Here is a 16,399-nt window from a genome sequence, read left to right as displayed (position 1 = left end):
TTCCCCCTGCTCCTGGGGATTTTCACAAAAGTGAAAATCTGACTGAACGAAGGGAGCCTTTGTATTCTGACACTCAGAGCACCACAGAAACACCTCCAGTCTGTATAAAAGCTCAATTAAATGCCACTGTGCCTGGGCAGCCTCAGTGAGCTCTTAAAGAGGTTATGATGACTTTCCATGAGCTGGAGCTCAGAATATTCATTACAGTAATAAACTGAGAGCAGATTTGTCACAAATTACCTAGAGCTACCTAAAAATCAGCTGCCTCATCCATTTTATTCCAGCTTTTCCTTATCATTATCGCTGACAGAGAGACTGGGGAAGTCATCACAGTGAGGTTATTCCCCCCTACCTAACATACCTCAAGTATGAGAAATAAATAACTCTTCAAACAAGTCCTGCTTAAACTGTCAAGAACAGAAAACCACCTCAGACATGACACCTAATGTTTAGATGGAGTATTTGATATCAGATGTGGTGGACTGATCACTACAATAGATATCTATAATTATACACACAAGTGTGTGCATACAACAGGAAAAGCCAAGCTCAGGTGGGTAAATCTGCACAACTCCCCCGTATTTATCAGAGCAAACACCACAACAGATTAAAAAGGCCAGAGGTTTAAGCACACTGTGGATTTTCCCTCACTTTTCACAGCTCACTCTGTGGTGCAATTTGTGAAACAAGGCTAGAGAGGCACTCACAGGTTGATGGATCTTGATAAGATGACAGACACGGTCAGGAGGATGCACCCAGAGGGACCAAGTTCAAACTGAAAAAGAAAAGGCGTTCTTTTGGCGTTATTTTGTTGGTTTGCCTGTTCCTTTGTCTAGGATTTTGGTGTTATTTTTGTTTGTTGTGTGTAATTTTTTTTTTTTTTTGCCCGGTCCTCCAGAAATGGAACTGAAGGCAGAAGGAACTGCTGTGATTTATGCTAAAGCTGAATTTGTTGTTTGTTAAAATGCAAGACAAGTCCACAGAAACTGTGTTCAGAGCACATTGTGTGAGACTAATAGACACAAAGGCTGGCAGCTGAACCATAATTTGTCTAATTAATATATAATTAAACACAGTACCTGGTGAATATTCTGCTGTAGAAATACAATCAGATCCTCGTATCTCGTGGCACTGTGAAGTATTAGCTGGGAAGAGATGCAAGAAGGGAAAAAAGGTGACTTAAAAAACAGCAACTCATTTTTATAACCTGAAAGCTGAAATGAATTAGCCAAAACTTTCAAACTGCCTGGAAAGATCTGAACTAACAAAAAGAAATAAAGATCTAATGAAATCTACCTCTTACTATTGTCATTTGGCATAGAATTCTATCTCAGCATCTCACATATTCTCAGTCTTTCATTGCAGCTTTTTGATGATTTTTAAGTTTATAGAACAGACACTTAGACCCAATTTTAAGCATTGTCTATGCAATGAAAAACAATTCCTAGAGCAGAGGAATACTGAAGCTTCAGAAGACACAGGATGGGCAAGAAGCTCAAGGGTTTGGTGAGGCATTTGTCACACTCAGAGAATCTGAGTATTCCTATTTAACATGAAATCCAGGAGAGCTCACAGATCCAGGCCCTCACTTCAATATTCTTCGCCTGTTTTTCCATCTTCAGATTTTCTGAGACTTCCATTCCCCCGTTCAGGAAGCCAAAAACATTTTCCTGCAACCACTGAAGCCTGGCTGAAGGCACCACCGCTTGCAAAGCCATCTGAGAGCCTGAGATGGAAACAAGGCAGAACTGGAAAGTGTTCTGCCATTTGGGGCAGGAAATGGGGAAAAAAAGGCAAAGAATTTTGTGTAAGACAAGAAGAAAATCATGTGTTTTCACGCTCATGGTCAATTGTAAGGGCCCACATTCGTTTTTACTGGGCGTCATTAAAAGCAGGCTGAGTTTTTAGGTTTGGAAGGTAAATGGAAAAAAAAAATAAAGATTTCAGAGAACCCAACTGCCCCCAGCCACTGGGACAGCTCAGAGACAGGCAGGATCTTATTTTTATTTATAATTAATTTGATTTTAAAGCGTTAGGAGAGCAAAGGAAATGAGATTCATTGAATTGAAGCAGGGAGAGCAAGAGAGAGGATGTGGAGAATGGGAGCCACACAGAGCCTTACAGTTTCTAGGATTCCATCAGCCTTGTATTTCCCAGTGGGAGTGAACTGCTGTCTTCCTGAGGGCCTGAAGGGGATATTCAGACAAAACCCATGTTAAAAGGATGAAAATGGCATTAAAGAGAAGTCAACATGTTCTACGAGCTGAATGATGTGTTAAAGATTTGCACTGTTATTCTTTTTAATGACTTTTTTTTAAAAAAAAAAGCTTTCTTGTAAGTAAATTCATATTGCAAATCAAACTTCTATCAGTGAAAAAAAACCACTTTATCTGTGCTGCACTCTGTCAGTCTAACATGAATTACAATCTTCTCCATACAGAGAGAAGATAAATATGTTTAAAATGTTAATGATATTTTTATTGAAAAATAATTTTAGAGCAATGACATTCAAACAAGCAGAAGAACACACATAAAATATCACACAGGAAGCAGGTTTGAGGTGATAAATATGTGAAATATCATCTGAAATGTCTTTGAATTTGCTGCTTCTGTTTCAGGTTTACGAAGGATTTCTGCATCCCAAAGCCTCTCTGTTATTTTGAAGCTATCTCAGTTGATCTAATGAAGGAAATTAATTATGGCCACAAAACCTGACTCACTTAAAAATGTCCTTTAAGTCCCAGTGCAGCCAAAGCTAGGGATTTAAAATTCAAATGTTTTGTGCACAAGCAGCACAAGCATTGCATAAACTAAGCAGGCAAATACAGCAAAAGGAGTTTAATTGAATATCCTGGAATACAGGAGCAGAAAGCTGCATCTGGAAAAATAACTCCTAATAGAAAGATTTAGGAGGATCCCCACAATCAGTTAAATCCCCAGGATCTTTCACAGAAGCTTCAAGTGTTCCATCTATTCTGTCCCAGCTGCTGGGATGGCAGAAATTACATTTTATATCACTCCTTAGGCCATTTTAGGTGGCATAAATGCAGCTTACAAAGCATTTTTATTGTAAATTATGTAGATTTGGGGCAGATGGAGGTGCAAGAGCAGAGCAGAGTGACTAAAAATGCTTCTCCTACTCACAGTGCCACCAGGGCTTTCTCGTGGCCCCCGGCACGCCACAGAATGTCAGCGAGAGCCAAGGAGAGGCACTTGGTCCTGTGAGCTTCTGAGGGCTGGAGACAACTGCAGGCCAGGAAATAATGGAGAAAAACAAGCATCAAAAGGTGAGGGCAAACAGATTCACGGGCAGGTTTGTCCCAAAAAGAGCAAAGGCATCTTTAGAGACAATTTTGTTATGATTAATAACGAGGCTCCAGTGAGCTGCGTCAGAAAATTTTTAATTTAGGCACCTGGAGCTGAGAAAGAGACAACCTGGACGGCCAAAAATCCTGTGAGTTCAAGAGGCAGCTGGTGGTGTCCCTGGGGAGACATTCCAGGTGGAAAGGTGGAGCTGAATCCCTCCTTTCTCTGGGAATGAAGCAGCTGAAGGAGAGCACAGCCTGGGCTGAACTCAGCACCTACAGAGCAGGAGATGCAATTGGTGTCACCACTGCGCCTCTTGGGACCATTCCCTGAGGAGAAACCTCATTTTAGGCAATTAAGAAGGTACTTTGAGCCCTGAAGATAATCAGACCCACTGAAGGGAGCTGTAGGGAGAAAAACTCTCTTTAGATTGCTGCAGAACAAGCTGGGGGCAGTGGGTGAGGTTCTTCTTAAGTCAGAAGGAAAAGAGGCATTGGAAGGATGTTAATTCACCAAAGTCACGTGTTAACAGCTCTTGTGCTGCTTTTTGGGGGGACCTCTATGAGTTTCTGTTGCTCCTAATGAGAGTTATAAATAACTGCAGACTTGCTGCGTCTCTGTGTTCCGTGGCACTGCTCCAGTCATACAGGTGAATTTACGTGATGAAATTCACAGTATTTACTTCTAGGAGATCAGCACTTCAGCTGGTGTCTGATTTATAAGGAATGATTAAAATCAAGCTGCTTTTATCATTAAAAGCAATGGATCAAGAAAATCAAAGGAAAGAGTAAATAAGTATGATCAACAACAGGGACCGGTTAAGCACAGATATGTTATCACACTCTGATCTTCTAAAATAAAGAGTTCCTCTTCCACAGAACATATTTTTAATTGCTTGGACAAAAAAGCAGGTAAGTGCTCCAGGGAACAACACCATGTTGGCAAATAATGGACAAGAGAAGCTACTTCATCTTTAAATCTGCAATAAAACTTTCAATATTCTCCAACAGGATTGCTTTAGGTTTTAAACACGACTTTTAGTTTCTAAAGGCATTCATACTTCATTTCTTTTTCAAGGTTTTACTTCTTAACCCTTTTAAACAAATCTACAGCATGAAGATTTTACCCAGTACTAAACTTTCCCCAAAGCACTGTCTGCAATAAATGCTGCTGGAGTTTTTTTAAATAAGGTGAGCCCCAAAGTCAGGACCTAAAACATTAGTCACAAAGTGGAAATCTGGCAGATTTGAGAATAAACCAAATATCCACGAGACTGAAGAAGTGGCCAAAAGATCCCATGTCCCTGGGAAGAACATAACTGGAGTTTTCTCTAGTGGCTTCAAGAATGGCAGCCTTTGAAATTCAGATTTTATCAGTTTTAGAGCGTTACCAGCATGGGAGATGAGGACAAAACCCGTTCCCACTGTTTGAGTAAAAGATCTAATAATTCAAAAGACCAAACAAGAAACACCAAACATCAAAAAAATTAAACAGACTTTCAAGTTCAATGTCTGCCTTGAATATAATGTCCATTTAGAGAATGTTTCCCTTTCTGAAGGATGTGAGATATGGGAAATAATTGGTGAGAGTTTTCATGTGGAAAAAATAATAATAATAATCACAACTTTCTCTTATCTCTGCCTGTGTTCTAATACAGACACCCAGAAATTCCTGGGAGTCACAAGTAATTTACGTGTGTGAGAGAGGCAGCAGAGGAAGAAGGAGACATGATAATTATTTCTTGGATGCCAAAGAAGCCTGAAATCAAACACTTCCCGTGAAGTGGGTGATAAATTGAAAATCCAGGTTAGAATGAGAAAGGAACATTCATCCTCTCGTTTGAAGCTCTGAGATTTCCCTTTCCTTCTGCCTGCTCCAAGTTTCTGCCCATGGCAAACACAGCATAACAAAAGTATGTTTATCTCCTAACTAAAATAAAAAAACCAAGAAGATTTTTAAAACCATGTGGATAATAAGAGGGGGGAAAATAGGAGAGGCCAAGCAAACAGGATAGGTTGGAGCTGGCACGAGTTGGGACACCCAGTTCAAACAACCTGGCCTCCATCCACTTATTTGGGTGCCACATAATTTTATTTCGTTTATGATCTCTGAACCGCGCTGCAAGAGGGAAATTAACATCTCTATTTTCACTAAGGATGACCTGGCACACAAAGGGACCAAGGAGCAGATGATCAAAGGCTGTCCTCAAAGCTGAAAGAAATTCCTGGTTTTCACAACCAGAAATAATTCTTCTGTGGAGATTCCTGGTCATAAAATCTCAAGTATGCACTGAGTTTTCTGCAAGGAAGTTTCTGAGGTTTTTCTTTTATGTAGACAAGAACCTTGAGAAGTCTGCCCTTGTTACAACCTGAATTAGAATCCCAAAGTTTTGCAGGATAATTTCTGTCACTTCCCATCCTGGATGCTGAAGACAAATAATGATGCTCTACACCTACCTGTTTCTTTCCCATATTGATGAAAAACAGCCCAAACAATGAATTTACATTAAGTGTAAGCCAGACAGCACCAAGGACTATCAACAGAGACAGCAGCATATCCCTACACAACTCCGAGCAGACAAATGGGTATTTAAGGCCAAAATTTAATACAAGAGGAACATTTCTATATTGTAAGGTAATGAAGTTCCAAAAGATCTCAGCATGAAAGCTTCTCCTCGGACTAAATCAAGGTCAGACTAATGGAGGTCACAAATAAAAGAAGGTGGTGGCAGCACAAACAAGTAAAATAATTCTCCCTACTGAACATTCCATTCCTTTAAGGCATCGGGAGGCTTTGAGGAATTTTTCTTTTGTAACGGACTTTGAGTCTTATTAAAATAAAACAAAAGGCAAATACACAAAAACTGGTAATAAAGTTATTTTTGAAGCATTAATTTCCAGAATTTAATTCAGAAACCCATGTCCTTTTAGCAACGTGAAAAGTACATTATTATTAATAATAATAATTATTATATGATATATGATATGATATGATATGATTATTGCATTGTACTGTATTATATTATATTATATATGTCCAAGCAATTTCCCTGTCAGCAGCAGCACCTAACAAAATTCCTTTAAAGCAAGTAGAAAATACACAGACTATAAATTCAAATTCCATTAAGGAGTTTAAACAGGAATGATCGAATACAGTTACAAGAGAAAAGAAATTGTTATAACTTCAATTTTTCAACCCTGTTGAGATTCTTAGTGTCAAACACTGGGTGAACTTCACGGTCTTTCAAACCTTGATTACTTTTTTGTTTGAAATCCACTTTCCATGAGGACCTCGAGGCTATATGATTTTCACTGGCCTCAATTCAAGCTGTTTGGGTTTTGTAGAGGTTATTGGGTTAATCACAAGTAGTAACACAAATAAGACACCGACTCCTGCATTCCTACAGTTCAACGGGAAGAAAACACAAGTAAATCAGATGCTGCTTGCTTTTCTCTCTCTCTGAAACGCAAAGAAGTGCGTTCAGTAAGTTCAAGCTCAAAAGGCTCCTGAGTGGCTGCAGCAGAGAAATAAAGGTTTTTTTTTTTACTTCTGTAGGGAGAATTCCTGAAGTGTCACTGCCTTACCGGGTGTCTCTGTTCCTGTTGCTGTCTGCAAAGATCAGCTGCTGCAGGACGCAGGCTTGGACTGCAGCCAGAACTCCACAGGGGCCACCCTGGGGAAAAACGGGACACTCCATGAACAAAAAAACCTGATGGATGCTGGGGAAAACCCCTGGGAGCTCCCATCCAGCCCAAAGCCACACTTTCATCCCTCTCTTGGCTCTGGGGTTCCGTGCAAGCCAAGGAAAATCAGAGGTTTTAAGGGTTGTTGTGGTTCCTGCCTATTTTTCCTGAAAAGGCCTAAAACGTTCAAAGAAATGTGGGGATTTTATTTAAATCTGGGATGTACAAACTAAAAATCTCCTGGTCCCTATCGAGCTGCAGTTTAATTTTCAGAGAGAGATCGAATCTGAGTGTTTTGCAAGGACTGAAAACAAGCCCTGCTCTTGTACCTCCTCTCAGCAACCTTGAGTGCATCCTGCATCACTAAAGAAAGATTTCAGGTCTCAGTTCAGCCCTCTGCACCTCAGATCCTCCCTCTCCCTCCAGGGAAGAGAAAGAAAACCAAGAAAGTTTGAATCTTTCCAATTATCAGTCTCAAAGGGGAAAAAAAAAAAAAAAAAATAAATCACAACACCCAGAAATGCCATATTACAATTTAATTTTATGGAAAGCAGATTCGCAGCTGGTTTGGGCTACGTGCAGGACACAAGGCTGACATCACTGACACCAAAATGCCATGCAGCAAACCCCGCTCCAAACCCTGCAGAAGGGAAAGCACTGCTGCCCTCACACAGCAATGTGATTAGAGGATCACTTTAATTCTCTGATTGTCCTAAGTGCGGCACCAAGGGAAGGGGACCCGCATCAATCTCATTTAATTTAAAATAAAAATAAAAATAAAAAATTAAAATAAAATAAAATAAAATAAAATAAAATAAAATAAAATAAAATAAAATAAAATAAAATAAAATAAAATAAAATAAAATAAAATTTACATCCCTGACAGAGATCAGGATAAAATTCATATTAGACATTAAACCACTTGAAATCTCCAAATAATAAAAGCAGGAATGGGTCTTAGACTGGCTCTTTTACCAGGGTATTATTTTGATCCACTAAGAGGGATTGGTTGTTCAACTCCTCTTGTGATTTAATTGTGTATTACACAATTAAAAGGTTAAATTTCCTACAAATAACTACTAAAAGGACCAAGCATTTAAATGCAGGTAAATGCAGGATGGAACTCAGAAAAATCACCTAATTCCTAGAATTAGGGAACAGCTTAGATAACGACACCTTCCCATTTCTCATTTATACTACACATGCTCTGCCCCTCTAGGTTTATTTAAATAACTGATGAGTGAATAACCTGGAATTTTCATGGGAAAAAACAAGGTTGGTGTCAGTTCATCAGGGAGAGGCTCCCAAAGAATTGACAAGATTTATTCTAAATATCTTCTTCTAGCACCACAAAAACTTACATAAGAAAGAATCAAACAGTTGTTCAGCTGAATTGAATTTTGGAAGTGAGGAGGAAATACATTAATGAGCTGAAACAGGCACAATCCAAGCACAACATAATTTCTGCACTGGAATTCATGGTGGGGAATTTAATGGCCAGTGAGTGGCTGGAAGTGATGAGAAGTAACATTTACTGTGGGCCAGTGACCACCACTGCCACGGTTCCTTTTGGAGTTTAAATTAAGATTTAATATCTCCTTTTTCCGCTAGGCTTTGTAAGATAAGCAGCTTTCTTCTGAGATCACCAGCCTAATGAAATATTTAACTAGATGAGGTAAGCTAATTAAACATCTTAATGGCATGTTTATTAGCCATTGTCCTTGCCTCAAAGGCTCTCTTCCTCTCATTTCTGTATAATGGTCCCCTTCTCTCAGGCCAGATAAAGTTTCTGCATCAGCACAGAAGCTTAATGAGTGTTTTGTACAGAGGAGCCTGCAAGTATTCACTGAATTCCTCTGATCCCTGCTTCTGAGGGGAGAGACCTTGTGTGGGCACCCCAGGGACACAGGCACAGCCCCAGGGCTGGCACAAAAGCATCAGGCAGCTGGGGAGGATCCATTCCTCCAAGGGATCTGGTGGATTTTAGGGGCAGATCCACAACCCCGTGGTGTTGCCATATTATGTGAGCTTCTGTGAGATGTTCACAGCTCTGACTGAATTTTCCCACAGCTTCCTGATGTAAACATCTTGTTTTTCCACATTCCTTTCTGATGATAGCCAACTGATGGACTTCCAGCCTGGCCAGTGGGATGGAGAGGTGGTAACCTTGTGCTCCAATCCCTGGTCACTCTTCAAAACCTATAAAAGCGAGGTCTTTGTAAATAATAAAGGCCTTCCTTCTTCAGCCTTCATTTTGTGGAGTCAAATCTGTGAGTATTCACTCGTGTCCACTGGCGACACCGTGGCACGAGGGTGGAGCCTGTGAAACCAAGATGAGCAACATGGAGCTGAGAGAGAAGGACAGTCTGTGAGCCAGGTGCTCAGGCAGCGCTGAAAGGGACAGCTCAGAGAAGTCACTGCATCACAGAGCACAAAAAAAATCTCTCTGGATTAGGCACGTGCTGTCCAGGCTGGCCCAAGTCATGGTTTCACCAGCTGCGGCCACCACAGGGACCCGCTGGACATCCCAGATCCATCCACCTGCTGGGTGTTGCCAGGGAATTGATGAAAACCTCGTTGTTGGGAGGAGCTGGGATCTTGTGGCTGCAGGCCAGAATTGCAGAAAGGTGGCACCAGCAGTGCCAGTGTCCCAAGGAGCCTGCAAGGTGTTTGATCCTTTTATTTTAGGGATGAACCTCATCACCTGACCCCAATACCTGCAGGAAGTAAAAATCTCCATGTGGTTTTCCAGGCAACTCTTGCTACATCTCATTTTTGAGTCAGATCGAGCACCACCTTAAATTTGTTTGGCCCCACATATCATTTTTCTCTTAAACTGCACCCTCGATTTATGCTCTTTTTATTCTTTTACCACCAAAGTTTTCTTTCTTTCAGCTGCAGTGGCTCCTCTTCCTCCTCCCTGTGAATAATTCCCCACCACACACACACACATTTGCACACTTTCTGCAGCTCCTTCACATTTTCCTCCATCCACCTCAAGTCTCCCATCACAATTTAACAAGGTGACAACATCCACTAGTAACCAGTTGAAAGAAAGAGAAAAGTCTTCAGAAAACCAATAGAAAACCAATTTTTTTTCACTGCTGAAACACAAAGCCTTTGTCAAGCCAGTGTAAAAAGCAAAGATCACTGTTAGGAAGGAATTTACAGTACCTTTTTCTGCACAATGCCATATTTTAGCTGTGGGATATTGCTAAATGTAAAACTCTGGATTTTCCATTCTTCACTGAAGCAACAAAGACTAGAGCCAAACAGAAGATTTTTTAATTCCTATAAAAGAAAGAAAGGAAAAAAAAATCCCATTTTAAAAAACAAATCGAAAACACAGTAATTTGTAGAAAAGAGAGGAGGAGTGTGGAAGGGTAATGACTAACTGTGCAACCACCCTCTTCTGTTTTATCCATACTGTAAATAGCAACACCCCAATGAAAAGGAGCAATATTTTCCTTTTCCTGCCATATCCCTTCCACTCATAACACTGGGAGCTGCTCAGCACTGGAAAATATTTATGTCTAATGTCTGGGGCACAGTTTCCCATGAAAGCATCCCAGAACATTGCTCGAAATTTAACAGCTGGAAGAGCAACCAACGGTGACATGAGGGAGAAAAGGACGCTGTAGGAGATAAGTGCTAATTAAATGTTTGATTTCTGTATCTCAGGTGGCACAAATCCAAACCTTGGCCCTGAACAACTGCAGACCACGACCATCCAGCAAAGAGCCACACCGAATAAATTGCATTCATGCTAAAGCAGAGCTCAGGAAATAAAAAAAGATTACTGAGGGCTGGTAGGGTTACTCCAAGCTTTTTGATCTAGAAATTAAATTGGAAGACACCCCCGCTATTAGCTCTGGGGTTTTTTTCTCCTCTGTCAGAATGGGAAGGAAAAGCATTTAATAATTTCATTTCTGCTCAAAATAGGGGAGATAAGCAAGGCAGAAACAGTGACAGAAGAATAATAGACCACTGTCAGCTGAAAGGACTGGAGAATAGGCACACAAATAACACAAGCTTAATTAATTAAAGCTATTACCTGTGCTTCAAGTGGGCTGATGCATAAGGGCATTTTTCTGAATCCCTAAATTACTTTGTCACCTGAACAAGGAATATACTCAGGGACACAGCACATGTTCAAAAGTACAACACAGAGCAACTCACTGCAGCTAAGGAAGCTCAAATAACAACCTCACAAATCTATTTATATTTATCACAATTAGTCTTACTTTTGCAAGAGAAATATCAATTGCCTTTGACACTATTTGAAGCATATAGAGTGTTGAAAGATCTGGAGTCTTATTAACTTCTCCAGCTGTCTCTTCATCCTCAACATCGACTGAAAGAAAAAAAAAAGTCAAGTGTTGGATGGAAAGAATTGTTTCCCCCAGCACACTCAGTGCCAGGGGGTCATCAACATGAAAATTAACACTTATTGTCTTTATAGAAAAGACAAATATAGTTTAGCCAGAAAGGGCAAATAAAAATACACGAGCCAGCCTTTGTTTGATTATTTCCTGTCTTATCTAAAAGTTTATAGCAAATGTAATTGCACTAAATCAACTATGAGCTACAAAAGAAGCCACTCCTATTTATTTATTTGGCCACAGCTGCTCTGAACAACACAAAAGATGGCAAAGTCAAACTGAAATTTGACATAACCTACCCAACTCTAGGACTTCTTTCATCTGGTCTTCTTTACAGCCAGTGGATGTCGGAGACTTCCTACATGAAAATTAACCAAGAAATGAAGGACAAAATGTTCATTTTAAATGAGAAAAGTTGTTTGAAGAAACAGTAAGAAACAGGGAGCATTCCCACACAAGGATGTAACTTTTATATGTGTGTGTGTGCAGATATATATATAAACATATACATAAAATAAATATATGAAATAAGAAATAAATGGTCTCAGAAAAAAGCCTTTTTCAATGGAAGAAAGCTGCACTCCAAGAGTTCCATCAGGAAAAGCAGCCAGCACAGAGCAATACCCCGTGTTTGATTTGCGATTCCAGTCCTTTCCCAGCATCAATCTCATTTCATTTGTGAGACATGAGAGATCAGGTCATAAAATAAAATTTAAATCCCTGACAGTGATCAGGATAAGATTCAAATTAGTCATTAAACTACTTGAAATATCCAAATAATAAAAGTGGGACTAGGTCTCAGACTGGCTCCTTTACCAGGGTATTTTTTAGTCCACTAAGAGGGATTGGCTGTTCAACTCCTCCTGTGATTTAATTGTGTATTTCACAATCAAAAGGTTGAAATTCATATGAATTACTAGTAAAAGGACTAAGCATTTAAATTTGGCTGTAAGGTCAGAGCTGAAATAATACATGAGATCTTTGGAGACTCGATGGGTTTTATTCTTCCTGTTGAAATCACACCAAAACAAATTCCGAATCAAGGAGAAGTTTTGAATAACTATTTCTAAAACACTAAAAATGGACCTTGGTGTTTTTTGGGTTTTTTTTCCTTTTTTCCCAAAAAAGAAGCAATACTGTATCATTGGCTTTTGCTTTGGAAAAAAAGGTATTGCACTGACAATCCTTTCAAAAATAGTATGGAATAGTTTCCTCAGCACCATTCTTTGTACGCACGATATTACAGCAACAACTGCTGTCATGTCACATACTTTCCATGAGCTTAATTTCCTTTTCAGAGTATGAAATAATAAAACCAGAACACAGACAAATCACACTCAGGATTTGCCCAGCTTAAAGGCAATTTGGCAGCTTTCTCACAGATAGTATTTGGTACAACCATAAGAACGGTAACACTTCTCCTTTTAGCTATAAATAAGTTAAAGGACTGAAGCAATGAAACGTGGGTGGCCCCCATTCAGGCCAGACAGAATGGAAATGAATCACCCACATTCTAGGAACTTCAGGTAAAAATAAATGGGAGGCCCAGCAGGTCAATAAAAAATAAGAGGGCTGAGAGCAAATTTGTGCAGTGGCACAAGCAACACAGAGCTCCCACTGAATATTACTGTATTTAATTGTGATACAGAACTTAACAGACTTGATTGTGGTATATTTTACAGCACAGTCAGATCTCCCCTTGGTGTTTCCTAACATGAATTTCAGCCGAGATTCCCTTCCCATAGCTGCTTGCTACTATTTTCCTCTCTCCTGGTCAAGGAAAGGGTCTTAACGACAATAAATTCAACAATAAAATACTTTTCAGCCAAGTCTTGTCACTCAGGCATAACCAAAAGCCACCCTTTTGTTTTGTCTGAGATTGCACACTATTCTCCCTTATTTTCCAGCACTTGCTCCCAGTCAATCCATTTCTAACTAATTTTGCAAGAGTTTTCAACGCCTTCCAAGGTCAGGCTGGACAGGCCTTGCAGCAAACTGGTCTAATGGGAGACCTGCCCATGGCAGGGCGTTGGAACTAAATGATCTTTAAGGTCCATTCCAACAAAACCATTCTGTAATTCTGTGATTTTGTGATTCTGACACTTAATGCAGCACGACAGTTTCCATTAACAAAAGAAAACACAGCCACCCGTGGTACAATTCACGTAGAGCTCACCTGGCACCAGTTTTTGTAGTGTTAATTCTCTCTTAAAAGTCTAAAAGATGTTGGTTCCACACCCATTGCAGGAAGAACCAAGCCCGGGATGCAAAGTGCTCTGAATGCTCAAGGCTGAGAATTCCCATCAAGCTGAGAAAAGCGCTGACATCCAAGATTAATGTTGGGTGTTTTCCGATTAAGTGGGGTATTTTTGCAGGTGGGGGTTCCCCTCCTTGAGGGGAACTTGTGTTTCTCAAAACAGCCAGGACATTTATTGCAATTTCCATTTCGGCAGAGGGCTGCTGTTCCAGGAAAATTTATTGTAGGTGTAAAACCATTTGGTTGGAACACTCAAGGAAGGGGGAAGTCATCCATCACGGCAGGAAAATGGGGCAGGAAGAAAATATGTTTCATTCTAAACATACTATACAGTACTTTCTCTAAATATTTGAACATTCCTCTCTGGCCTCCAAGCACTGTAGGAAAATGGATTTACAGGGAAGAGCTGAACTCGCAGAGAGGGAGCTCCTTGGCACAATAATGGATGTGCATTCCACCATTTCCTATTTACACCAACACTCACAAGAGGTCAAACAAAGGGGCTTAAAAATTAAATATCAGTGGCTTTCAGGTGACTGTGGTGGTTAAAACCCATTTTCATTGCCAGATTACAACAGCTTTTCTACTGGATGTAAAATAGGCAGACATATCCAATATTCTTGGAATGAGTGAGTAAAATCTGCAGAGTAGATAATTTAAAAATAACCTCTATTGCTGTTTGCAAAAGGGTAGAAAAGGCCATTCAATGTGGAACAGTTTGTCACTGCTTTGGGGCACAATTATAAAACCAGAACTATTACAAGTAATTGTGAAGATGCAAAGGACACGATCACAATCAAGGCCGGGCAATATTTTTCTACAGGAAAAAGGTCTCATCATGAGGATTTAATATAAATTCTATCATGTTGGCAAGTCTGGTTGACAAGGGTGACAGAGGCTCATACACTTAATTTCCCCAAATTTCCTTTTTTGTGAAGACCTGCATCTGATTTGAACATTTGCAATATGAAAAATTAAACAGACAGAAATAAAACAGATAGATGAGAAAGTTGGCATTGAAAGGGTAATTTCTAATAGAAGTGGTCACTTTTGACAGAAATAGATTCCTTCACACATGAATCTGCATTTGTCCAGCCGAATTTTGCTAACTTGTGAAATCTTTGTTGAGAAGGTTGGTACATAAAACAAGAATTTCTATAATCACAGGTTGAGCTACAAGATGTTTTGAAGTGCCCAGTAAACTGGGCTCACCTCAACACAAAGCTCATCCATAGGCTAGGAATGAAAATTTCTCTCCAGCTACAAAATCAGAATTATAATAAAAATGGAGCTGCTTTCCTCCTACTGCTCTCCACCAGAGATTTTGGAGTATGACATCCTCCCACCTCGGAATTTCCAAGGAGCTCAGTACCACCTGTGTGAACCCACCATTATGTTCAACAACTCTAAACTGCTGTCAGCAAAACAAACAAAAATCAGTAATTTTTTGTTAAAACGGAAATAAAATCTCATTCAATAAAAAGCACAGCACCCACAAGATACTGCATAAAGCACAGAAAAGGGTTCCCAGATTTTAGCACTCAATCAATTCACATCAGTGGAGATGAATCCAACCCTCTGCTCTGTTCACCACCAATAAAGCACCCACCCTGTCTGGTTTGGGCCCTCAATTCTTAGGCCATTTAATTTTTAAGGATGTGGAATATTCATGGTTTGCCATTTCTTGTCAGAAACCTCGGATTTTTAAGTACAAACCACTGTAACCTGACAGGTATCAACAATATAAATGATCTTCCTGAAAACTAGTATCAACTGTTACACTGGGAGATAAAAGTTTACACTGAGGATGGGGTATTCTCTTATCTCATCTCATTAGTAAAAAAAAAAAGGTAAATTCAAAAAACAGGCTCCAGGTGAGCCCACAGAGATTTTACCTCCTGGTAAAGTAATCTGAGGGATAAATAGGGGGAAAAAAACTTTCCTTGTGCTACCTGCACACAACTGATTTTTTTTTTAAGGAGCAAGTAATTCCACGGACTCATGGAACAGTTTGAGTTGGAAGACACCTCAATGATCCTCTAATGGAAATTCTCAACCGATTGACTGCATTTCAGGCAACAGGCTGGACCTCTCCAGATTTACCTCCTTTCCAAAAATAAAGAAATTATACAGAAGCCATTTGTCATTTCCAGTAATTGCAAAGTGCCTCTTCCTATGGAGTGCTGGAAAAATACTAAAAGGGCAAATGGCAGCCCCACAGATGTTAGGCCATGGGCTCTGCTGCCATAAATCCATTGGCACCACACGAAAGTCACAACAGTTTACAACTTTTATTTTAGGCCCTTTTATCCGGTCCAAGCATTATGTTAGAAAAGGTGTTACGCAACTCCAGGCACTTGAAGGTTTTCACTCCTGATTTGGCAACCACAGCCTCGCTTTTCATCCATGGGAGAGTCAAATCCATGTTCCCCATGGAGGAGCCCGTTTTGTTCAACAGACATTCCTCTGCTGCCAGTTGTATGAGTCAAACCCAGACTTACTCCCTGGAGTAAGGGATCAAAACCCCTCCAGGAGGGTTTGGTTCCTCTCTCCAGGAAGGTGTGGCTGCACTGTTCTCACCGTGTTTCCTGCCTCCAAACTCACTCCAGAGCACTGGGGGAAGCTGGAGATGACGCAGAGGGTGGCTGAAGGACAACGAGAGATCCCAGACAAAGGCAGAAGGAAATTTGCCAATGTAATTCACCCCTGGGCTGCTCCAGCACCGTTCTCACTGTGTTTCCTGCCTCCAAAATCACTCCAAAGCACTGGAG

General features: G+C 40.2%; 1 protein-coding gene across 2 annotated transcripts in view; it reads right to left on the bottom strand.

The window, feature by feature from the left end:
• The window catches only part of MINDY4 (MINDY lysine 48 deubiquitinase 4), a 65,937-nt gene that overhangs the window by 33,871 nt on the left and 15,667 nt on the right, over nt 1–16,399 (bottom strand). For both annotated transcript variants that reach the window (XM_040065474.2, XM_040065482.1), the window contains exons 6-13: nt 11,671–11,729; nt 11,234–11,343; nt 10,164–10,280; nt 6,891–6,979; nt 3,145–3,246; nt 2,123–2,186; nt 1,080–1,145; nt 708–775 (exon numbers count right to left, since the gene is read on the bottom strand). In XM_040065474.2, coding sequence (XP_039921408.1) covers nt 708–775; nt 1,080–1,145; nt 2,123–2,186; nt 3,145–3,246; nt 6,891–6,979; nt 10,164–10,280; nt 11,234–11,343; nt 11,671–11,729 — 675 coding nt within the window. The remainder of the gene's footprint in view (nt 1–707; nt 776–1,079; nt 1,146–2,122; nt 2,187–3,144; nt 3,247–6,890; nt 6,980–10,163; nt 10,281–11,233; nt 11,344–11,670; nt 11,730–16,399) is intronic.

The sequence above is a fragment of the Hirundo rustica genome, chromosome 1 (genome assembly GCF_015227805.2).
Source record: "Hirundo rustica isolate bHirRus1 chromosome 1, bHirRus1.pri.v3, whole genome shotgun sequence".
NCBI lineage: Eukaryota > Metazoa > Chordata > Aves > Passeriformes > Hirundinidae > Hirundo > Hirundo rustica.
Note: the sequence above shows the minus strand (reverse complement) of the source record. Positions and strands in the feature narration are given on the sequence as shown.